Source organism: Macaca fascicularis, chromosome 2, assembly GCF_037993035.2.
Source record: "Macaca fascicularis isolate 582-1 chromosome 2, T2T-MFA8v1.1".
Taxonomy (NCBI): domain Eukaryota; kingdom Metazoa; phylum Chordata; class Mammalia; order Primates; family Cercopithecidae; genus Macaca; species Macaca fascicularis.
The window spans coordinates 2,347,206-2,372,195 of NC_088376.1; the positions used below are offsets into that span (position 1 = coordinate 2,347,206).

At 49.1% G+C, this 24,990-nt stretch overlaps 4 protein-coding genes across 28 annotated transcripts in view; 2 read left to right on the plus strand and 2 right to left on the minus strand.

The window, feature by feature from the left end:
• Positions 1-3,931, plus strand: part of SENP5 (SUMO specific peptidase 5) — a 77,421-nt gene extending 73,490 nt beyond the window's left edge. For all 6 annotated transcript variants that reach the window (XM_065539641.2, XM_074030704.1, XM_005545294.5 and 3 more), the window contains one exon: positions 21-3,931. In XM_065539641.2, the coding sequence (XP_065395713.1) occupies positions 21-131 (111 nt within the window). In that variant the 3' untranslated portion in view covers positions 132-3,931. The remainder of the gene's footprint in view (positions 1-20) is intronic.
• Positions 3,932-6,367: 2,436 nt separating this feature from the next.
• NCBP2 (nuclear cap binding protein subunit 2) lies at positions 6,368-12,642 on the minus strand. Of its 10 annotated transcripts, none has more exons than XM_065539656.2 (5): positions 12,513-12,642; positions 10,169-10,318; positions 9,389-9,570; positions 7,020-7,158; positions 6,368-6,599 (listed from the first exon to the last, which is right to left on the minus strand). In XM_065539656.2, exons 3-5 carry the CDS (start codon positions 9,436-9,438, stop codon positions 6,528-6,530), a joined length of 261 nt encoding a protein of 86 aa, XP_065395728.1. In that variant the 5' UTR covers positions 9,439-9,570; positions 10,169-10,318; positions 12,513-12,642; the 3' UTR covers positions 6,368-6,527. The 10 variants fall into 10 exon arrangements, 9 of the variants coding, with proteins under 9 accessions (XP_065395728.1, XP_065395730.1, XP_065395731.1 ...); XM_065539658.2 differs by having other exon boundaries at positions 12,457-12,642; XM_065539659.2 differs by lacking the exon at positions 12,513-12,642 and adding an exon at positions 12,211-12,281.
• Positions 12,643-12,738: 96 nt separating this feature from the next.
• Positions 12,739-13,637, plus strand: NCBP2AS2 (NCBP2 antisense 2 (head to head)). Its single transcript, XM_005545301.5, has one exon. The coding sequence runs from the start codon at positions 12,807-12,809 to the stop codon at positions 13,104-13,106; it is 300 nt and encodes a 99-aa protein (XP_005545358.1). The 5' UTR covers positions 12,739-12,806; the 3' UTR covers positions 13,107-13,637.
• A 1,857-nt stretch (positions 13,638-15,494) lies between these two features.
• The window catches only part of PIGZ (phosphatidylinositol glycan anchor biosynthesis class Z), a 35,411-nt gene continuing 25,915 nt past the window's right edge, over positions 15,495-24,990 (minus strand). For 10 of the 11 annotated variants that reach the window (XM_045387254.1, XM_015444872.2, XM_074030710.1 and 7 more), the window contains one exon: positions 15,495-17,810. In XM_045387254.1, the coding sequence (XP_045243189.1) occupies positions 16,282-17,810 (1,529 nt within the window). In that variant the 3' untranslated portion in view covers positions 15,495-16,281. Of the gene's footprint in view, positions 17,811-19,656; positions 20,044-24,990 lie in introns of all 11 variants that reach the window. The other variant, XM_074030712.1, reaches the window with a different exon arrangement.

Genomic DNA, 24,990 nt, shown 5'->3' on the forward strand with positions numbered 1-24,990 from the left:
GTGTTTCTGAACCTTTGCAGTACTGCAAGTGCCTCGCCTTAGAGCAGCCTTTCCAGTTCTCACAAGAAGACATGCCCCGAGTGCGGAAGAGGATTTACAAGGAGCTGTGTGAGTGCCGGCTCATGGACTGAAACTCCGCAGGGACCCTGGGAAGTCTGACCAAGTTGGAGCAGATGGTTTGTTACTTGAATCTCCAAACACTTAGTTGAATTTTTACAGATATTTCAGATCAGTGGTGTTGGGCCACTATTGTTACCTCAAATTTATTTTTTGCCCTTATTCATTTCTCCAGCTACCATGTAGTATTGTTTAATGTTCAGTTTGGTTTCATTTTTAATTTTATGGTTCTGTGCGTCCCCCATATTTAATATTTATTATTCAAACGCATGCATATAGACAGAGCATGCAGTGAAGAGTATTAAAAAAAAAAAGCTTAGTAGATTTGGTGCAGCTTTTGAAACTTAGTTAGACGTGAACTGAATACAGGTTTCAGATTTACTCCCAGAACCTACAATGCAAGATGTTTTTGATACAGCATACGCTGAGAATAGTAAGTGTTCCCTGGGGCATTAAGGGTAGCTGGGGGTGGTTTTGACAAATCCAGTCCTGTTTTACTTTACCAGCGGCACCTTTCACCACCTTCCTTCTCCAAGTGAGTCTTAGAGAGTGCGGTCCATTCCTTTAGAAGGGTGAGATGAAAGTGGTTGTAAACTGACTGGTGTCTTCTGTTTCTGGAAGCACACTTGTAAGCACAGTGGCTGCTTTGGGAAGAGGGAGTGTGAGAAAAAGACAGCAACCTTGGAGGCCAGTAACAATGACAGATTTCAATTGTGGTTTCAAGAATTATAATACATGGCGTGCATCTCATAAAGGCTTTTGCTGAAATTCCCTGAATTTTTCTGTTTTCGACCTGTTAAAAAAATCTTAACATCCATCAGACTAGTGGTCAGACAAATGAGAATGCAGCTGTTCTCGGAGTAATTTTTAAGTTGTCATTTCCCTGTGTTGCCTCCCAATTGGAAGAAGTTAAGGTTTACCAAATGCATTTCTATTTCAAGGGTATCTGAAATTTAAACATTCAAAACTGAAGGCCGACTGACTTTAGATGTTTTGCAGGTGGCTGGAGAGAAGAGGGAGGGTAATAGAGACAACTTAGCCCCATGGGAGCACAGCAACCGTGTCAGGTTCTTTCTCCGGTCCCTTTAGTGACCTCAGTAGCATGCAGGGCACATGTGGCTTCTGCGTGGCCAGTGCTGATGACACTAGCACGGTGGTTTTTCTCCTTCCATTGAACCTCATCTTCTGAAGAAAGGCCCAAGAGGCCCTTGTCCATACACTTAGCTGCGTTAGGATTAACGTCACGCATCTTACATCTTTAACCCAGCCTTTCGTGACATATGGAAAGATGTATGTTAAACCTACCCAGTGATCCTTTCAGAATCGGGAGGAAAAACAACCAACATTGTTTTTTCAAACTCAGAAGTTTGAATAGAAAAACACCAAGTAAGTGGCAGAAGATTCTTGAATTTATGCCTGCGTAGGTTTGGAGTGTTGAAAAAGCTAAAATGTTTGGTTTCACTTGGCCCTAAGGTATGGCTGAGAGAAGGCTGACTGCCGGCAGTTGAGGGTTGAGTCCGGCCGTGTTTACATGCAGGGTTCCCAAACACCAGTGGTGACACTGGGAAGCAGCCCCAGCACTTTCCTCTCCTGAGTCCTCCAGACTCAAAAATCCTTAATGTCAAACCAGGTCAGTGTTTCTTACTGTGTTTCAAGTCGTTAAAAAGACTGAGAGTAGAGGCACTTTATGCTGCTATAGGTGGGGTTCTGTCAGCGTTAGGAAAAATGACAGTTTAGGGTAAGGAAGATCTCTTCATGAGTTTTTCAAACATAGTTTTGCAAACATGAGATTTTTCAAAACATATACCAGACATTTGCCTCTAATTTTTTTTTTTTTGGTGGGGGTGCAGTATACCAAAGTAGCCAGCCAGCCAGTCACTGGGCTGTCAGTTCAAAATGTCTCATACTTCAGAGTGAGGAGGTGTTTCAGTTCCTCTGACAGAACCTGGCATGCAGGAGACACAGAGTTGTTCCTATGAGAAAACCAGTGCCCAGAGTGTGAGCTGCCCAAGCCCAGTGACTCTTCCACTTCCAGTCTAATGCTTCATAGGGCACCTTGAGGCGTGCTGCCCGGTGTGGCTTAGACTAAATGTTGTTTGTTGTTGTTGTTGTTTTTTTTTGAGTCAGGGTCTCGCTGTCCCTCAGGCTGGAGTGCAGTGGCGCGATCTCAGCTCACTGCAACCTCCACCGCCCAGGTTCAAGCAATTCTCCTGCCTCAGCCTCCCAAGTAGCTGGGATTACAGGTGTACGCCACCGCACCCCACCAATTTTTGTATTTTTAGTAGAGACAGGGTTTCGCCATGTTGGTCAGGCTGGTCTTGAATTCCTGACTTCAAGTGATCTGCCCACCTGGGCCTCCCAAAGTGCTGGGATTACAGGCGTGAGCCACTGCGCCTGGCCAATGTTGAGTATTTTAAAAGTCATTTTAAAATATTTGTCATCGATGAAACTTGGTTTCAGCACACATAATTGCTTTCCCTCTCTTCCTTGTAATTAGGTGTAAACCTCTATAACTCAAGTCCTAGATTAGAATGTCCTTTGTCCTGATGTTTGCAGTAATTGCTTCCTTGGTTAATAAAGATATTTTTGAAATATACTCTGGACTGTTGGTGAAAAGAGGCAGGCGTGGCTTCACTGGTACTAGTTTGGCACTGAACTGTTTGGGTGCCCGTGAGGTGGGCAGACCTTATGCTTTTAATTTTTGAGATGGAGTCTTGCTCTGTTGCCCAGGCTGGAGCACAGTGATGCGATCTCGGCTCACTGCAACCTCTGCCTCCGAGATTCAAGCGATTCTCCTGCCTCAGCCTCCCCAATAGCTGGGACTACAGGTGTGTCCTGTAATTTCTGTATTTTTATTAGAGACTCGGCTAATTTTTGTATTTTTAGCAGAGATGGAGTTTTGCCATATTGGTCAGGCTGGTCTCGAACTCCTGACCTCAGGTGATCCACCAGCCTCTGCCTCACAAAGTGCTGGGATTACAGGCATAAGCCACCATGCCTGGCCTAGACCTTATGCTTTTGAGGTTGAGTGCAGGCCTTGTGCTAAGTGAAGTGCTACTTTTGATGAGCCTTCAACAAGCGGCCCAGTCCTCTCCTCAGCAAACTTATCAGGTTGTAGTTGCTTCTTTACAGTGGTCTTTCCTTTTATTGAATCTATAGCAGTGAATATAGATTTGATTCAACTTTTGGTTACGTTCTCTCAATCCTAATCAACTTTCATTTAGCCTCTTAAGAAAGGGAAAAGAAGGTGCTGCCAATCATCCCCAAATTATGTTTTTGGCTTTGCATTCTATTTTCTACATAGCACTGAATCTGAGTAACACAGTCATTCTGGATTTATAGTTGGAACAGAACAGTAACAGACCTAACTGGGACTCAGCCAGCACTAGCCTCATCTTAGCTGCCCCTTTTCTCTGCATTGCAGTTTACTGCTTCCCTGGGCTAGACATAACTGGGGGTTCTGGGCAGGTCAGACTCTTCAGGCAAGACAGTGTATTAGTAGTATGAATTCGATATACTGATTACCTGCTCTGCCTAGTTGAGAAACTGAATTAATCAGCAGTTACAAAGCATATACTTTGTTATGTGCTAGGCCTGGCCTATAGATAATTAAGACGGCCCGGGGAATACCATCAGAGAAGTGCTAATTGTATTTGGGTGTTACAAAAGCAGACCTAGACAAAGCTGTTCACTTAACTGGTACCTGTTAGGTCAGAAAAAGAATTTATTTAGAGATTATGATCATGTAAAATTACAGTACTCAACCCTTCTAGCAAAGTATTTTTTTGAAAAATAAACTAAATGCCTTTATAAACTTGTGTTCTCTTGTGTTGAGTAACATGTACTGTCTGGTGAGGAGTATTTTTTTCTCGTGACATTCCAGTCATGACAGAGGTCATCTAGGAAGTGAGCAGTGCAGGCCCTAACCAGCTTACCCTCCGAGCAGCAGCACCATCACCCGAAGTTTCTACAATGGAGATGTTCTGTATTTGCATCTTAGCTTGACTGAGAAACTGCATGTTTAATTCTCATACTTCACTCCCATGTATTAATAGTGATTCCCTCATCTGAGTGTGCGACTGAATTTTCACTTTCTCTGGTGAAGGTGAGAAACAAGTCAGATGTTCTCCATGAGAAATAGGAAAGAATGCAGTAGACTCACATTTACTGTTCTCAAGCCCAAGAAACACAAGATCCTCTTAAGTCACCCCCACTTTCCCTTCCCTTGAAATCATCCAGAGCATGTTTTCTGGAAAACTAACCTATTCTTCCATCAGCAGAGGTTGCCTGGTGCCTATTTTATCACTTTCACAAGAACATCTGTGTTCTCTTCACATGCAGCCATAGTTATTTCCAACTGTCAATCAGAATGCACATGCCGATTGTCCACATTATTCCTAGAACCCCCCTAGAACTCATTCATGTGTATCCAGAGTACCGGAGTTCCAGAACACAACCCTCTTTACAGGGCAGGAACGGGCAGCGACAGCAACACGTTCACCCAGCTTTACTGAGACCTGTTACAGAAGACGCTCCAAATAAAACCACTGTCTCCTGTAGAAATCTGAGTTACCTTTTACTACAAAAGAATATCAAATACATTAAATTACAGTGTGAAGGAATTTTAAAAATGAAGTGTATCATTAAATGTTTGCAAAATTTCTGGCCGGGCGCAGTGGCTCAAGCCTGTAATCCCAGCACTTTGGGAGGCCGAGGCGGGTGGATCACGAGGTCAGGAGATCGAGACTATCCTGGTTAACACGGTGAAACCCCGTCTCTACTAAAAATACAAAAAACTAGCCGGGCGTGGTGGCGGGCGCCTGTAGTCTCAGCTACTTGGGAGGCTGAGGCGGGAGAATGGCGTGAACCCGGGAGGCGGAGCTTGCAGTGAGCCGAGATCATGCCACTGCACTCCAGCCTGGGAGACACAGCGAGACTCCGTCTCAAAAAAAAAAAAAAAAAAAAAAATGTTTGCAAAATTTCTTCCTAAGCACTTACAACTAGTTATATAGCTCTTTTAAAAATTCAGATTTCTACACTTGGTTTAACATGAAAGACATTCGCACTAAGGTACGTCAGCCCCAACTTTCACAGACTGTTGGAAGTTAGAAGGTACTTTGTTGCTAAGTGAAAAAAATTCATTTTTCCTATCAGGGAAAATTATACTAGACTTAACAGTTTTAAATGAGCAATAACTCACATATATTAGAGAGAAATCACCTCTTGCCTTATAAATACCAAAGAAATTCCCTAGACTCCCCTTCTCTGTAGAACCATGAGCTCACTGTGAAGGCTTGAGCCTCAGAAGTACAATTTGAGGAAAAAAATGAGAAACGGCTAAAACAGGAATCTCCTGCAGGAACCTTCTGTGACTGTTAAACATTCCATCTTCAAGCTCCCTTTTTAAACCCAGTCCGTTCTCAACATCACTGAAAATGAAAAGAAGAAACTCGGTGATCCTCATGTCAAGGCAGTGTTTTCACTGTCTCTTGAGAGTTTACCCCATTTCTTACTGGCAACATCTCCCCTACCCCTGAAACTATTTACAGGTTCCCTCTATGGCAAACCCTTGCCCTTTTTTTAGCTTTAGGTATAACACATCTTTTGAAAAACGTGTCAGTAAATACTCAAGCTTGGGCGTCATTTCCTGATGTGTGAAGCATGGAAGCAGTACTGTCCTGTGGCGACTGCTTTTGCACCAACTATATAGGAAGGTCCTTGGCCTCTAAGCTTGCCTTTAGAGGTTGGAATTCATAGAAAACAAATTCAGCTGTCAAACACCTGTTCCTAATTTTGTGCAAAGCAATACAACAGCACAACTCCATTTGTTGTTTTTCGTTTTGCTTTGTAGAGAAGGGGTCTTGCTATGTTGCCCAGTCTAGTCTCAAACTCCTGGCTTCACGCTGTCCTTCCTCCTCAGCCTCCCAAAGTGTTGGGATTACAGGTGTGAGCCACCATGCCTGGCCCCACCTCCATTTATTAGGCTATCTCATGCAAACTTAAAATTAAAAAAAAAAAATCCCAGGCCCCAGGCCCCAATGTAGATCATGAACCTACTTAAGACTCAATATAGTAAAAACAAATTTTTAAATGTTTCTGTCTTTCTAAAAGTGTAGTGGTTTGGGCTAAAGACTAACCAACATTATAGATCCAATCTGTTGTCAAAGAACACAATTTCTGACCGGGTAACAAAATAAATCTGATCATCTGACACATGGCCAAGAGTCTCAGACAGTAATTAAAGGCATTCTTTTGGGTTCTGTCCTTTAATAACTTTCAGAGGCTTCCAGTTCAGTAAAGACACTGATCAAAGCTTGGTAAAAATGGGCTCGTTTGCAGACTTTTGGTGATGTTTTTCAATCAATTCAACAAGCCAAACGAGTGCTAGTCACTGACAGAGTTCTCATCACTCACTGGTTCTGGGCCAGTTTTCCATAGCCTCCTCTTCCAGCGTCATAGTCCTGCCGATACTCATCCCGAACCTTTAATGGAAAGAATCCAGAGTTACAGTATGGAAAAGAATGGTGTAACATATATGTCTCCCATAAACACGTTAGACAAACAGTGAAACCTGTTCAGATGCCATAATGTGAACATTTCAAGCAGGACATATGCACTTCAACTCATTTCAGTGCATTCTGCTTTCATTCTAGATGTTCCTGCCGGTGGAATCTAGCCCCTAGCAGAAGTTCAAGAATGGTTGCTTATTAGAAACGTACAGGACTTATATTTCAGGGTTTAAAAAATTCACCCAAACCGTTGGGTGGTTTTCAGATCCACTTCAAGCCAAGGTTATAGACACAAAGTTATTTACAAAAGAGTAAATACAAATTGCCAAAACACCTGTCATTGTGACTGGAATCCCAGGCAACGGGCTGAGCCCAGAGACCCTTCTCGCATACCTGGCCCCCAGATCGCCCACGGCCGTACTGCCTGCCCTCCTTAAAGCCTGCGTCCCAGTCTGTGCGAATGATTCGGTCATCCAGACGTGTTCCATTTATGTACCGCATGGCATTTTCGGCATCTGCACGTGAGTAATATCTTAAGTATTAAGGAACACTACCATTTTTCCAAACATTTCTGGAAATAGGGGAACAACATGTAAATGAAGCTGCATTGTTAAAAAGTACAAGAGCTAATCTAATCAGATGTAGTTCAGAGACAGCAGTTCAGCTTGCACAGGCCTGTCTGCCATGGTTTGGAAGCACAGAGAGTCAAACATGACACGTCTCCGTGGCTGCACTGATCAGATTTGTTGGACATTCCTGTTGATAATTTTTGGTCCCATCATCTCCGTATTTGGTTTGCAAAATATAAGATAATTCAGTGCAGGTTTGGACCACTGTACACTTCTTATCCAAGAAACAAGTGCTATATATTCAAGTTAGGTGCCATATATTCCAGGGCACCTTAATAAAGAGAGGGTCACAGTGCATGTGGAATTGCGCTGCGTTTCACTAAAGGAAAGACTCAAGGTATCACCAGGGTAGCAGTCCCCAAACCTACTTCATCAGAGAGAGCTCCCTTTAATTAAAGGGGAGGACATTTAATCCCAGACAAATAAAAATAAGACAATGGTGTTGTGAATAAACCATCTGGAGGAACTAGTGTCTTTGATGTTAGCAGGCCAAAATAAAATCTCTTTTCATTCTAGCATTTGGGAAACCCACATATCCCCAAGGCAAGCCAGCAATCTGGGAGAGATGCCCTGCCTGGGTCCAGTGAGTCAGCATTCTTGTCCTTAATTATGAGCAGAAATCCAGGGATCACCAGACACTTAAGGAAAAATTTCATCTGAAACAAATGTAATTCAGGACACAGGAAAAAACTCAAAAGATACATTAGATTGGGTCTGCAAAATTTCTCAGAATACTAAATTGAATGACCAAAACAGAGAGTAAAAAGAACATAGAATAAATCCAGGAGGTACAATGCTTAAAAGAGTCTGAGTAAGAAAATGATCACAAGTAAATAGTTTTGGTTTGTACCTATACAATCAGCTTATACACACCTATGTAATGAATTACGATATAGCTATTAAAACATTTTTTTCTTTAAAGATGGGGTCTTGCCCCGTCACCCTGGCAGGAGCACAGTCACAACTCAGTGTAGCCTTGGACCCTTGGGCTCAACTGATCCTCCAGCCTCAGCCTCCTGAGTAGCTGGCACTACAAATACGAGCCACCATGCCCAGCTATACGGCTATTTTGAAAACAGACCTACATGTGCTGAAATGGAACAATAAATAAATAATAAATGATTTTAAAAACAGCACATGAAGTACACTACTGCACACCCACAGGTTACTTCTTGAGAGATGCTCAAGAAACTGGTAACTGCCTCTGGCAAAGGGAATTAGGGGTTTAGAACAGTACAAGGTTTTTATATTTTCACTGTGCTCTTTGGAATTTTTTTTTTTTTTTAATGAAGGGCAAACATTCTTGAAAAACTTTTTCTTTTTTTTTTGGAGACGGAGTCTCGCTCTGTCGCCCAGGCTGGAGTGCAGTGGCCAGATCTCAGCTCACTGCAAGCTCCGCCTCCCGGGTTCACGCCATTCTCCTGCCTCAGCCTCCCGAGTAGCTGGGACTACAGGCGCCCGCCACCTCACCCGGCTAGTTTTTTTTGTATTTTTTAGTAGAGACGGGGTTTCGCCGTGTTAGCCAGGATGGTCTCGATCTCCTGACCTCGTGATCCGCCCGTCTCGGCCTCCCAAAGTGCTGGGATTACAGGCTTGAGCCACCGCGCCCGGCCTGAAAAACTTTTTCTTAAACAACCATAAAGCATGGATTTCAGGAGAGAATGTAACTAGTGTCAGCTTTATAGTATAAGAGCAGTGACGGCCGGGCGCGGTGGCTCAAGCCTGTAATCCCAGCACTTTGGGAGGCCGAGATGGGCGGATCATGAGGTCAGGAGATCGAGACCATCCTGGCTAACACGTTGAAACCCCGTCTCTACTAAAAAAAAAAAAAATACAAAAACTAGCCGGGCGACGTGGCGGGCGCCTGCAGTCCTAGCTACTCCGGAGGCTGAGGCAGGAGAATGGTGTAAGCTCGGGAGGCGGAGCTTGCAGTGAGCTCAGATCCGGCCACTGCGCTCCAGCCTGGGCGACAGAGCCAGACTCTGTCTCAAAAAAAAAAAAGAGCAGTGACACTGGACAGAAGGTAGGAGGGAGACGAGGGAAAACGTAGGGGCAAGTGCAGGGAGGATTATGAGCTACTATTCTCAGCTCTACCCCAGTTCAGCAGCCACATTCCATCCACAGGAAGGATACTCCACAAAACAGAATCCACATGCTGTTTTCTTCATTTTATCCAGACCCATAATGATTTTCTTTATGTCACCACTTTTGCTGAAGAGTTCGTAGATTTGTTCTTCGGTTGTGTAAAAAGAAAGATTTCCAACATATAACGTACAGCTTTTCTTCAGTAATTTTTCTTGTTCTTCATTGTCACCCTAGAATTTCAAAGAGAGACAAAAGTTAAGCAACTTCAGAGCCTTGCTTAAATAGTATTTCTAAGTATGGTAGAAACATTCATTAATTCTGATTTGGAAATCAAATTCTCTCATCCCAGCCTACCACAAATCCCTTGCTCAAAAAAAGGGAGATGTTCACATCCTGTGAAGCACTTATGCAAAGTCCAGACTCTTAGTAGAGACAAGGCTCAAAAGTTATACCGCATACAGCAAAGTCACCCTACGCCAGACTGCCACACAAGCGGCTTTTTTCCCTGCACACGCCATCTTCTCAGCAGTGCATCCTTTCAACCAAGGTTAAACTCTGGACCTTGACCCATGTATGACAAAGGGCCCTTTTATACTCTGTAGTGAGAAATAAGTGGATTTCCAGAGAGTCCCCTTTTAATAACCCCATAGAGACTGTTTAAAGCAACAACTCTGATGCTTTACATGCTCATGTATTTTTTCTGAATTGAGGAAAAAAATGTAGTGATCACTAAAAACAAAACAGAGCTCACTTTCCTAATGGGCTTCCAAACTGGGATGACACGATGAAGCCAGAGATAAGAATATAACTGGGCTTCATCCAACACACCTGACAAATCCCTGGATCCAAAATGGCTCATCAGGGTCGCGCACAGCGGCTCACGCCTGTAATCCCAGCACTTTGGGAGGCCGAGGCGAGCGGATCACGAGGTCAGGAGATCGAGACCATCCTGGCTAACACGGTGAAACCCCGTCTCTACTAAAAAACAAAAACAAAAACAAAAATATTAGCCGGGCGTGGTGGCGGGGCCTGTAGTCCCAGCTCGCCAGGAGAATGGCGTGAACCCGGGAGGCGGAGCTTGCAGTGAGCCGAGATCGTGCTACTGCACTCCAGCCTGGGTGACAGAGCCAGACCCCGTCTCAAAAAAAGTGCAAATCATGCCTGGCACTTAAGCATCTAAAACCTGGACTGGCCGGGGTCAGTGGTTCACGTCTGTAATCCCAGCACTTTGGGAAGCCCAGGCTGGTGGATCGCTTGAGTCCCAGAGTTTGAGACCGGCCTGAGCAACTCAGGGAGACCCTGTCTCTACAAAAAATTAGCCGGATGTAGTGTGAGAGCCTGTGGTCCCAGCTTCTCAGGAGGCTGAGGTGGGGAGGATCACTTGGGCTCAGGAGGTTGAGGCTGCATGAGCCGTGATTGCGCCACTGCACTTCAGCCTAGGCAATAGAGCGAGATTCTGTCTCAAAAAATAAAATAAATTGACCGAATTTTTTTTTTTTTTTTAAAGTAGGAATCTCGCTCTGTTGCCCAGGCTGGAGTGCGGTGGCGCGATCTTGGCTCACCGCAACCTCCACCTTCCGGGATCAAGCAATTCTCCTGCCTCAGCCTTCCGAGTAGCTGGGACTACAGGCGCCGCCACCACGCCCGGCTAATTTTTGTATTTTTAGTAGGGATGGGGTTTCACCATCTCGGCCAGTCTGGTCTCGATCTCCTAACCTCGTGATCCACCCGCCTCAGCCTCCCAAAGTGCTGGGATTACAGGCATGAGTCACCGTGCCCGGCCTCGACTGAATAAATTTCAGAGCTTCCCTAATTTGGCGTCAAAGTTTCCTTTTCCCTACTCTAGTAACATATTTCACACGTTCTCCACACTGACCTCTGCTATATGCGCCCCCTCATTTCCCAGTCACAAGGGGATTTCTCCCCTTTTTCTGAATTCTCACAGCCTCTCTTTTAACTCACTTCTACCTTAGATTCTTTGATAATCCACACTACAGGGGATTATGAGCTCGCAGAGTGCAGAAACTGTCTTCCCTTCCCCCCAGGGTTTAGCACAAGGCTTTGGTGACAGCACTCAACAAATGTTTACTAAATAACCGGGTTAATGAGTCCCGCGCCGCCACCCCTCAACCGTATTCCATCCCTACCTTTGCTGATACTGAAAAGCCTACTTTGTATATCTGCGGCCTCCCCTTTTTCCACAAAACATACTGTGATATAGTCCGGACTAAAAATTTCTCTCTTCTGAAATCCAGCAATTCTCCGATCTTCACATCCAAACACCCTCAAAGTGCCCAGCTTGGCGGGTCCCCCTCCCCACTCCGAAGCCTCCCCGAGGGCGGAGTGAGGACTTCACTTGTGTCTCCCACGCACCGCGTACAGCTTCCCTAACACCATCCTCCCAGAGAAGGGCACTGCTTCGCCGATTTAAAAAAGAACGTAGGCCGGGCGCGGTGGCTCACACCTGTAATCCCAGCACTTTGGGAGGCCGAGATGGGCGGATCACGAGGTCAGGAGATGGAGACCATCCTGGCTAACACGGTGAAACCCCGTCTCTACTAAGAAATACAGAAAAACTAGCCGGGCGAGGTGGTGGGCGCCTGTAGTCCCAGCTACTCGGGAGGCTGAGGCCGGAGAATGGCGTAAACCCGGGAGGCGGAGCTTGCAGTGAGCTGAGATCCGGCCACTGCACTCCAGCCTGGGCTACAGAGCGAGACTCCGTCTCAAAAAAAAAAAAATAAAATAAAAAAATAAAAAAAATAAAAAAGAACGTAAAAAGCCCCGAATCTGCATCAAGAAGGCGCCTCTGCACACTCTGGGAGAGAGAAGGGCACCCCGCCCTTGTTACGCAGCCATCTGCGAGGTACAACCTGGAAACGGGAGCCGCCACTACCATCAGCGCTCAGGCCTCTCGGCACCGGCTCGGGTGCAGGGAGCGGCTGGAGGGAACAGGAAAGCGAGCCTCAAATGCCCTGTCTTCCAGAGCCAGCGGCTTCAGTGATGTCCAAGCGCCCCCCCAGCACCCGCTCCCTGCCTCCCCAGCCGGCACCGGGGCCCCACTTGGCGTTTGGGGATTGCAGCAGAACGGGAGGCGACACAATGAGACAAGAGCAAACCGTTTCTCAGCGTTCTGGCCCAGGGCCTTCCCCTCTCGCGGCCCGGCCTCCCTCACCCGGAAGTGCTGGTCCCGGTACTGGCTCAGCTCCACGTAGGAGTCGCTGCGCAGCGCCTTCAGGAGGCCACCCGACATAGCGCAGAGAAGCGGACGAGGACGCGGCGATTCCCGGCACGAGGTGGCGTCTGCCGTGGCGGAAGCGGAAACGCGCGGAAGCGCGCATCTCATTGGACCCAATCCGAGGGCGGCAGTGTCGTCATCAAGCTGCGCGGGCGCAGATGACGTCCGGGTCGGGCGCCGCCGGGCGGAAGACTAGGGCGGCGAGGTCGGATTCCCGGGCGCTTGGGGAAGATGGTGCTTCGGCGGCTGCTGGCGGCCCTGCTGCACAGCCCGCAGCTGGTGGAACGTCTGTCCGAGTCTCGGCCTATCCGACGTGCGGCGCAGCTCACGGCCTTCGCTCTGCTGCAGGCCCAGCTGCGGGGCCAGGACGCGGCCCGCCGCCTGCAGGACCTCGCGGCTGGCCCCGCAGGCTCCCTGTGCCGCCGCGCTGGGCGATTCAGAGACACCTTCACCCAGGAGCTACGCCGCGGCCTCCGTGGCCGTTCGGGGCCACCACCAGGTAGCCAGAGGGGCCCTGGCGCAAACATTTAAGCCTGGGCTGTGCGGGGCCGAGGCCTTTACTTTGCCTTCCGGGCTCTACACTGGCCTCGACGTGGAGGGGTCGTTCCGGGCACTGCGCGCGGCTTCGAACCCCGACTCGGATTGTTGGCCTGCAGACATCCCACGCAGAAGAGCCTAGGCCAGACCGCAGGCTCCGCTGAAGTCCTGTGATTGGACAAGACACCGTGTGGAGAAAGACCCCGAAGCCTAACAGAGATGAAGATAGGCTGGGTCCAGACACCGCACCCGCGGAGAGCCACGGACCGAAGCCAGAGAGCCTTTCCTCTGCAGATGGAACTGACACTCTTGACAGATGCTGCTGAATCTGCACTGGTGTAGCAGGACACTTAATTCCAGGGACGATGTGAATGAAAAGACAACCCTACAACTGCCAAATTCCTTTGATTAAAAAAATGTATGAGCTGGTTAATAGGCATGAGTGTGATACTTCTCAGGCAAGATATATTGAGAATACCAGGGACTGTAGGCCTATGGCAATAATAAACATGTATTTTATGAAATGAGTATTTTGTGCTGGGACTTGCTCATTGCACTCTGCGTGTTATTTCGCTTCCTTACAACCACATCCGCATGAGCAAGCAGATTACTTTTTGGATTTTTTTGTAGAGATGGGGTAGTCTCGAACTCTTGGGTCCGAGTGATCGTCCTGCCTCAGCCTCCCAAAATGCTGGGATTAGAGGCAAGAGCCACTCCGATGGAAACAGAGGCTGCTGCTTAAGTTGCCCAAAGTCTTGCAGAGTGGGATGTGAGCAGAGGCATTTGATTCCAGGGCCTAAGTCCTTAACACAGCTCTGCAACATTTGCCCTGATACTTTCCTTCCTTCCCCAACCCCCCATCATCAGGCATTAAGACTACTGCCTAGGAGCAGGCGTGGTGGCAGTTGTGTCTAATCCAAGCCACTGCAGAGGAAGGAGGATCGCATGAGCCTGAGATGAGACCAGCCTGGGTAGCATAGCGAGAACCTGTCTCAAAAATAAAAAAAGACTGCTGCCTGCCATGGAATGAGCTACCTGGACTCATCCCTCATTTTAGAGGATCAGGCATACGAAACTAAGACTATGGTCCAGCAAGTTAGTGGACCCATGATTAGGAAATCCACTGTATATACAAATGTCTTGTCATTTGAAGCTCCTAGCTAAATTTCTGATTTATTTATTTATTTTGAGACAGGGCCTCACTCTTGCCCAGGCTGGAGTGCAGTGGCATGATACTAGCTGTCACTGCAACCTCGACCTATTGGGCCAAGTGATCGAGCTTCCTCCCTGGGTCTCCCAAGTAGCTGGGATTACAGGCCCATGACACTATGCGCAGCTAATTAAAAACAGGTTTTTTTGTTTTTGTTTTTGAGACAGAGTCTTACTTTGTTACCAGGCTGGAGTGCAGTGGCGTGATCTCGGCTCACTGCAACGTCCACCTCCCGGGTTCAAGTGATTCCCCTGCCTCATCCTCCCGAGCAGCTGGGATTACAGATGTGCGCCACCATGCCTGGCTAGTTTTTTGTATTTTAGTAGAAATGGAGTTTCACCATGTTGGTCAGGATGGTCTTGATCTCCTGACCTTGTGATCTGCCTGCCTCAGCCTCCCAAAGTGCTGGGATTACAGGCATGAGCCACCGTGCCCAGCCACAATTTTGTTTTGTTTTGTTTTGTGTTTTATGGTTGAAATGGCATTGCACTTTGTTTCCCAGGCTGGTCCTGAACTCCTGGTCTCAAGCAGTTCTCCTGCTTCTGCCTCCCAAAGTGCTGGGATTACTGGTGTGAGCCACCACACCCAGATCTGATCATTTCTAATTAGGCAACACAGATAATCATGCAATCTAGAAGCTTGAAGCCATCGGAAAAATTGAGGCTGGTAACCAGACACTAGCTGAGCATGGTGTGTTCCCTGCTCTCTGGGGCAGGATGGGAGGGCTTGAGACCCACAGTTCTTCTAAGGAGGGAGAACATCTGGCTCCCTAATCTGGGAGAATGACTTTTTTTTTCCCCCCCAAGACCGTCTCGCTGTGTCTCCCAGGCGGGAGTGAGTGGCGCGATCTCGGCTCACTGCAACCTCCGCCTCCTGGGTTCAAGCCATTCTCCTGCCTCAGCCTCCTGAGCAGCTGGGACCACAGGCGCCGCCACCACACCCAGCTAATTTTTGTATTTTTAGTAGAGACAGGGTTTCACCATGTTGGCCAGGCTGGTCTCAACTCCTGACCTCGAGATCTGCCCGCCTTGGCCTCTCAAAGTACTGGGATTACAGGTGTGAGCCACCACGCCCAGTCAGGAGAATGACTCTTAAGGACAAGGTGCAGAAATGGCTGGAGAGTTTCCCACCACCTCTCAGGAACAGGAGTAAAAGAAAGTAGGGAGAAAATCTCCAGGTGCAATTATATATTTCAAACATTACTTGTTTGCAAACACTGAGACAGCAGGCATCAGAGGGCCATGAAGTACAACACAACTCCCACTTCCATGCTTAAAGAGCTTTGTGAGAGCTGTGCCTGTCGAGGACGGGGGACGTGTACTGTGGATTCCAGGAATGACACGATGTTAGCTGGCAGACACCTCAAAGATCCTCTGATCCCAACAGACTGGGAAGTGGGGTGGGAGACTGGAAGGGGCTTTCTCAAGATCACACAGTGAGGGGGTGACAGACCAAGGGGCTAGAAGTTGGGTCCCCTGGATCTGGGCCACCTGTTCTCTATACTTCATCACACTGACTTCCACATTATTTGGATAGGCAGATCGGTCTCAGGAAGCCAGAGGTTGTCATGACAGCAAGGGCAAGGCATCATGGGAAGTTTGGGAGAGGTCGCTGGGGAATGTCACTGGCAGTTCATTCTTTTTCCCAACCAGGTACTATTACATGTTTCAAACATCACAGTGGCTGGAAGCAGTAGGGCAGGAACCGACAGGTGTCATCACTTACACCTGGTTCTTTGGGGACCTTGACATCAGGACTGACAGGTCAGATCTTTGGTCTCAGGGAGAGGAGTGCCAGCTCACCCAGAAGGCAGAACAGCCGTGCCCAGGAGAGGCAGCAGTGGGAGTCGTGAAGGAGAACCTGGGCCCTGTCCCCGCGTCCCAGCCCAGCTACCCAAGTAGAAGGTGGGGCAGCAACTTCTATGGCTGAATCGTGGGCGGTGGGTGCCCTGTCATATTGTCAGGTTTCTTCCCCCAGCTCCACGATGTGAAGACTGAGGTGGTCCCTCCAAGCCCCACTCAGCAAGGAGGACAGGGCTGGTGGATCCTCCAGGGTTAGATGGGGAAATACAAGTGTTTCATTCTTGAAGGGGAAGCTGCACTTCTCCACGGCACCCCTGGTGGTGCCAGGGGTCACCACAAAGACGCGGCAGAGCCATGGCCCACCAGCCACTTGGCAGGCTGGTTGTCTGGTAAAGCTTTTCAGGGCTTGGCACAGGACCCAGTCCTCAGTCCCACCCATGTCCACCACCTCCACTGGTGCCCCCAGGCCTGGGAGGTGGAGGAGGTGCCGGGGGGGCATGTAGGTGTGAGTGAAGAGGAGTGTGTAGTGGGTGGGTGCGCTTGGGAGCACAGGGGCATGGACCACCTGCTCCAGGTACTCCAGGCCAGGCACCAGGCCCCCCTGATGCAGGCAGCCGAAGAAGAAGGCACCGAGGGCATTGAAGAGGACCACGGTGCCCTTCCAAGGCACAGGTTGGGTCTGCGGACTACAAAGCAGGACTAGGGGGACCAGGAGGGGAATCAGGAACCGAGCCTCCTGGTGGCTAAAGGCAGACAGCAGGGCTAGGGGCATGAAGTAAAGGAGAAGGAGATAGGACCTGGGGCTGGACAGCAGGCTCCAGGCACCCAGTGCCCTCAGGAGGCCCATTTGTAAAGAGGCCTGGAGGCCAGCTTGCAGCTGTTGCCACGCGGCCTGCAGGGCCTGGGCATGCAGCACCCCAAAGAGCAGGAAGCCATTGACTGCCAGGTGAGTGAGCCGCACATGCGTGCCATGCCTCGCCAGGTTTTGGGGATTCAGGTTGTAGTGCAAGAAGTTGACAGGTGTAAGGACAAGGGTCCTGGATGTAGCGGAGCTGGAGAAATACCAGCTGTCCATGGCCACAAACACCACTGCTGTGAGGGCCGCCCCAGGGAGCAGCACCAGGGCCTCCCGGGTCAGGGACTTCAAGCCAGGGTTTGTGGCTCCACGAGTGCCCCAGAGGTAGAGAGGGACCACAGCAAAGGCCAGAAAGGTGGGCCGGTTGAAGAAGCCAGCAGTCACGATGCCTCCAAGAAGCCAGCTGTGCCACCATGGACCCGGCACAGGCTCCTTGCATGTAGGGCCCCACATTACATGGGGGGATACCAGCACCAGCAGCCACGCGAAGAGGAGTCCCTCAATGGTGTTGGAGAAGGTCCTTGTGTAGAAGACCAGGGTGACGTAGGAACCAGAGAGCAGGGCCAGGGCATTCCAGCGATCCGCCCCCAACAGTGGGGCCAGGTGGTACACCACCCCGTCCAGAGCGAAGGAAAGGGCAGCGAGGAGGAGTCGCGGCCCCACCAGCAGCGCATAGCTACTCACCAGGCCAGGCCACGGCCCCAGCTCTCCCCAGAGCCTGAGCAGCCAGAAGGTAGAGCCGGAGGTCAGCAGGGGGAAGACCACTGTGCGGCAGGGGCTGCTGGGGTAAAACTCCCAGGGCCGGGTGGCCTGCACGCCCAGGATGTCCTCTGCAGAGAAGGAGAGGCAGAGCTGAGCCAGTACCAAGCTCAGGGATGTAGTGGGCAAAATTCTAGGGTGGCACCCAGCATTTCCACCCCTTGGTGTGTGTGCCCTGCATAATCCCTGGGACTGTGCCCTGGATGGATTTTTCCCTCCCTCCCTGCCTTCCCTCCCTCTCTCCCTCCTTCCTTCCCTTCTCTTCTTTCCCTTCCCCTCCCTTCTTTCCCTTCCCATTCCTTCCTTTTCCATCCTTCCCTTCCTTCCCTTCCCGTTCCTTCCCGTTCCTTCCCGTTCTTCCTGTTCCTTCATTTCCCTTCCTCCCTTCCTCCCTTCCTTGCTGGGTCTCTGTCACCCAGGCTGGAGTGCAGTGGCGAGATCATTGCTCTTGCTGTGTTACTGAGGCTGATCTCAGACTCCTGACTTCAAGCGATTCTTCCACCTCAGCCTCTTTTTTTTTTTTTTTTTTTTTGAGACGGAGTCTTGCTCTGTCACCCAGGCTGGAGTGCAGTGGCTGGATCTCAGCTCACTGCAAGCTCCGCCTCCCGAGTTCACGCCATTCTCCTGCCTCAGCCTTCCGAGTAGCTGGGACTGCAGGCGACCGCCACCTCGCCCGGCTAGTTTTTTGTATTTTTTAGTAGAGACGGGGTTTCACCGTGTTAACCAGGATGGTCTCGATCTAGTGACCTCGTGATCCGCCCGTCTCGGCCTCCCAAAGTGCTGGGATTACAGGCTTGAGCCACCGCGCCCGGCCTCCACCTCAGCCTCTTATCATGCTGGGATTACAGGTTTGAGCCACTGCACCTGGCCCCCAGGATGCAATGTACTCCTGTGATTAGGTTACGTCATACAGGAGCACTGACTGTAAAATAGGGAGACTATGCGGTGGGCCGGACCTAATCACGACAATATTTTAATAACAGAGTTTTCATCAGCTGGATGCAGAAGGGGCAGTCAGATTCAAAGCATAAGAAGGATTTGACATGCCACTGCTGGCTTAAAGATGGAAGAGGCCATTGGCTAGGAATGTGGGTAGCCTCTGAAAGCTAAGAGCAAGGAAACCGCACCATAGGTTCCACAGCTGAAATGAACTAGATTCTGCTAGAATTAGAGAGCTTCCAGACAAGAACTCAGCCCAGTCCATACACTGATGTCCACCTTGTGAGCAGAGAGCCCATGCCGCACTTCTGATCGTGAACTCACGAATGGGTGCAGTTTTAAGCTGCTGGGATTATGATGATTTGTCACGCAGCAGCAGAAACAAGTGCAGGGGAGCTCAGAGGGCAAGAGGTACCTCCCTGGGAGATGAGGCGGCTGTGTGTCCTGGGAAGAGTGTGTGGGAGGCGGGCAGGTCGGGGGAGGCCTAACCTCTTCTCAGGGTTCCAAGATCTCAAAAATCAGAGTCAGAGCCCCATCTCTGATGATTGTTATCAGGAGATGGGGGGAGAGAAGAGGGGGAGGGGCTGAGCCATTGGGGTTATGTCAGAGGTGATTTATGTTTAGTCTTATGATACTTAATTTTTTTTTTTTTAGAGTCTCACTCTGTCGCCCAGGCTGGAGTGCGGTGGCGCTATCTCGGCTCACTGCAACCTCCACGTCCTGGGTTTAAGCGATTCTCCTGCCTCAGCCTCCTGAGTAGCTGGAATTACAGGCGCCTGCCACTGCACCCGGATGATTTTTGTATTTTCAGTAGAGATGGGGTTTCACCATGTTGGCTAGCCTGGTCTCCAACCCCTGACCTCAAATGATCCACCCGCCTCAGCCTCCTAAAGTGCTGGGATTACAGGCCTGAGCCACTGTGCCCTGACTATGATACTTAAATTTTTTATAAGAAGAATATATCCAAGTAGTACTTACATAATTTAAGAAATACTTGCTGCCTGGTCTGTAACCTGTGCCAGAGCTCTGAGGGCGGGGGTGAGGGGGCAGCTCATCAGAGCTCTGAGGGTGGGGGTGAGGGGGCAGCTCCACATCAGAGCTCTGGGGGGTGGGGGTGAGGGGGCAGCTCCACATCAGAGCTCTGGGGGGTGGGGGTGAGGGGGCAGCTCCATTCCAAGCCTCGTTGTTCACAGCGTCTCCTGCTTGATCACCTGCTGGCTGTTTCGAGCTGATTATACAGCCTGGGGATCATTCGGGTTCTTTGGTTCTGCTACTTATTTCTCCAGCCTTTCAGCTGTTTTATCTGTCTATGGTAGATGGTGAAAGGGAGGCAAAATCCAGGATCAAATCTATCTGGGTGTTTTTCTGGTTAAAAAAAAACATGTGAGGGAAAGAAGATAAGCCTTTTAACTAAAAAACAAATTCACCTGTTGAGCCCTGTGGCAAAGAAAGCTGGTGCCTCCAAAATACCTATTCCCTCCTCCTTCCTTAGACTCTTTTTTGAGACGGAGTTTCACTCTGTTGCCGAGGGTGGAGTGCAGTGGCACAATCTCAGCTCACTGCAACCTCCGCCTCCTGAGTTCAAGCGATTCTCCTGCCTCAGCCTCCCAAGTAGCTGGGATTACAGGCACCTACCACCACGCCCAGCTAATTTCTTGTATTTTTAATAGAGATGGGGTTTTATCATGTTGGCCAGACTGGTCTCAAACTCCTGACCTCAGGCGATCCGCCTGCCTCGGCCTCCCACAGTGCTGGGATTACCGGCGAAAGCCTCCGCATCCGACCCCTTTGGCTCTTTAGCTGGGCACTTGCTCAGACAGAAAGACTATAATTTTTAGCTTCCTTAGCAGCTAGGTGTGGTCTCATGATACATTCTGCCCAGTGCGATAGAAATGGGCAAACAGCATGCGACCTTCAAAATATGACCTTAAAGAAAGAAGTAACGCCTTCTCCTTTGTTGGCTGGAAAGACTGCGTGTAGACTTGATGGCTGGAGCTCAAGCAGCTGTCTTGAACCATGAGGATGAAGCCACATGCCCATCACATCTGAAAGGCCTCAAGGCCTTAGGGTGAGATGGCACGGGCAAGGCAACTATCCTCAACTATACCACCTAACAGGCAACTGAGTGTCCCAGGTACGGGTTCCCTCACCCCTCACTTGAATCTACAGAAGTTTCATCATCTCAGATCACAGCCCTATGGAAGCTCTTGCCAAACACTGGGGAAGCCCAGCTGTAAAAGTTTCCCACTGGGAAGCCCAACACAGCTCTCATTCCCACCAACAACACAGCTCTCATTCTCACCAACACAGCTCTCATTCTCACCAACAACACAGCTCTCATTCTCACCAACACAGCTCTCATTCTCACCAACAACACAGCTCTCATTCCCACCAACACAGCTCTCATTCCCACCAACAACACAGCTCTCATTCTCACCAACACAGCTCTCATTCTCACCAACAACACAGCTCTCATTCTCACTGACACAGCTCTCATTCCCACCAACACAGCTCTCATTCCCACCAACAACACAGCTCTCATTCCCACCAACACCACAGCTCTCATTCTCACCAACAACACAGCTCTCATTCTCACCAACACAGTTCTCATTCTCACCAACACCACAGCTCTCATTCCCACCAACACAGCTCTCATTCCCACCAACACCACAGCTCTCATTCTCACCAACAACACAGCTCTCATTCTCACCAACACAGCTCTCATTCTCACCAACACCACAGCTCTCATTCCCACCAACACCACAGCTCTCATTCTCACCAACAACACAGCTCTCATTCCCACCAACGCAGCTCTCATTCCCACCAACAACACAGCTCTCATTCCCACCAACACCACAGCTCTCATTCTCACCAACACCACAGCTCTCATTCTCACCAACAACACAGCTCTCATTCCCACCAACACAGCTCTCATTCTCACCAACAACACAGCTCTCATTCCCACCAACAACACAGCTCTCATTCTCACCAACAACACAGCTCTCATTCTCACCAACACAGCTCTCATTCTCACCAACAACACAGCTCTCATTCCCACCAACACAGCTCTCATTCCCACCAACACAGCTCTCATTCTCACCAACAACACAGCTCTCATTCCCACCAACAACACAGCTCTCATTCCCACCAACAACACAGCTCTCATTCTCACCAACAACACAGCTCTCATTCTCACCAACACAGCTCTCATTCTCACCAACACAGCTCTCATTCCCACCAACACAGCTCTCATTCTCACCAACATAGCTCTCATTCTCACCAACAACACAGCTCTCATTCTCACCAACACAGCTCTCATTCTCACCAACAACACAGCTCTCATTCTCACCAACACAGCTCTCATTCTCACCAACAACACAGCTCTCATTCCCACCAACAACACAGCTCTCATTCCCACCAACACCACAGCTCTCATTCCCACCAACAACACGGCTCTCATTCTCACCAACAACACAGCTCTCATTCTCACCAACAACACAGCTCTCATTCCCACCAACACAGTTCTCATTCTCACCAACACAGCTCTCATTCCCACCAACAACACAGCTCTCATTCTCACCAACACAGCTCTCATTCCCACCAACAACACGGCTCTCATTCTCACCAACAACACAGCTCTCATTCTCACCAACAACACAGCTCTCATTCTCACCAACACAGTTCTCATTCTCACCAACACAGCTCTCATTCCCACCAACAACACAGCTCTCATTCTCACCAACACAGCTCTCATTCTCACCAACAACACAGCTCTCATTCTCACCAACACAGCTCTCATTCCCACCAACACAGCTCTCATTCTCACCAACAACACAGCTCTCATTCTCACCAACACAGCTCTCATTCTCACCAACAACACAGCTCTCATTCTCACCAACAACACAGCTCTCATTCCCACCAACAACATAGCTCTCATTCCCACCAACACAGCTCTCATTCCCACCAACAACACAGCTCTCATTCTCACCAACACAGCTCTCATTCCCACCAACACAGCTCTCATTCTCACCAACACAGCTCTCATTCCCACCAACACAGCTCTCATTCCCACCAACAACACAGCTCTCATTCGCATCAACAACACAGCTCTCATTCTCACCAACACCACAGCTCTCATTCTCACCAACACAGCTCTCATTCCCACCAACACCACAGCTCTCATTCTCACCAACACAGCTCTCATTCTCACCAACAACACAGCTCTCATTCTCACCAACACAGCTCTCATTCTCACCAACACCACAGCTCTCATTCTCACCAACACGGCTCTCATTCCCACCAACACAGCTCTCATTCTCACCAACAACACAGCTCTCATTCTCACCAACACCACAGCTCTCATTCTCACCAACACAGCTCTCATTCCAACCAACACCACAGCTCTCATTCTCACCAACACAGCTCTCATTCTCACCAACAACACAGCTCTCATTCTCACCAACACAGCTCTCATTCTCACCAACAACACAGCTCTCATTCTCACCAACACAGCCCTCATTCTCACCAACACCACAGCTCTCATTCTTACCAACACGGCTCTCATTCCCACCAACACAGCTCTCATTCTCACCAACAACACAGCTCTCATTCTCACCAACGACACAGCTCTCATTCTCACCGACACAGCTCTCATTCCCACCAACACAGCTCTCATTCTCACCAACACAGCTCTCATTCCCACCAACAACACAGCTCTCATTCTCACCAACACAGCTCTCATTCCCACCAACACAGCTCTCATTCCCACCAACAACACAGCTCTCATTCTCACCAACAACACAGCTCTCATTCTCACCAACACAGCTCTCATTCTCACCAACACAGCTCTCATTCCCACCAACACAACTCTCATTCTCACCAACACAGCTCTCATTCTCACCAACAACACAGCTCTCATTCTCACCAACACAGCTCTCATTGCCACCAACAACACAGCTCTCATTCTCACCAACACAGCTCTCATTCTCACCAACACCACAGCTCTCATTCTCACCAACACAGCTCTCATTCTCACCAACAACACAGCTCTCATTCTCACCAACAACACAGCTCTCATTCTCACCAACACAGCTCTCATTCTCACCAACACAGCTCTCATTCCCACCAACAACACAGCTCTCATTCCCACCAACACAGCTCTCATTCTCACCAACAACACAGCTCTCATTCTCACCAACACAGCTCTCATTCTCACCAACAACACAGCTCTCATTCCCACCAACACAGCTCTCATTCTCACCAATAACACAGCTCTCATTCTCACCAACAACACAGCTCTCATTCTCACTGACACAGCTCTCATTCTCACCAACAACACAGCTCTCATTCTCACCAACAACACAGCTCTCATTCTCACCAACACAGCTCTCATTCTCACCAACAACACAGCTCTCATTCTCACCAACAACACAGCTCTCATTCTCACCAACACAGCTCTCATTCCCACCAACACAGCTCTCATTCTCACCAACAACACAGCTCTCATTCTCACCAACACAGCTCTCATTCTCACCAACAACACAGCTCTCATTCTCACCAACAACACAGCTCTCATTCCCACCAACGACATAGCTCTCATTCCCACCAACACAGCTCTCATTCCCACCAACAACACAGCTCTCATTCTCACCAACACAGCTCTCATTCCCACCAACACAGCTCTCATTCTCACCAACACAGCTCTCATTCCCACCAACACAGCTCTCATTCTCATCAACAACACAGCTCTCATTCTCACCAACACCACAGCTCTCATTCTCACCAACACAGCTCTCATTCCCACCAACACCACAGCTCTCATTCTCACCAACACAGCTCTCATTCTCACCAACAACACAGCTCTCATTCTCACCAACACAGCTCTCATTCTCACCAACACCACAGCTCTCATTCTCACCAACACGGCTCTCATTCCCACCAACACAGCTCTCATTCTCACCAACAACACAGCTCTCATTCTCACCAACACCACAGCTCTCATTCTCACCAACACAGCTCTCATTCTCACCAACAACACAGCTCTCATTCTCACCAACACAGCTCTCATTCTCACCAACAACACAGCTCTCATTCTCACCAACACAGCTCTCATTCTCACCAACACCACAGCTCTCATTCTTACCAACACGGCTCTCATTCCCACCAACACAGCTCTCATTCTCACCAACAACACAGCTCTCATTCTCACCAACGACACAGCTCTCATTCTCACCGACACAGCTCTCATTCCCACCAACACAGCTCTCATTCTCACCAACACAGCTCTCATTCCCACCAACAACACAGCTCTCA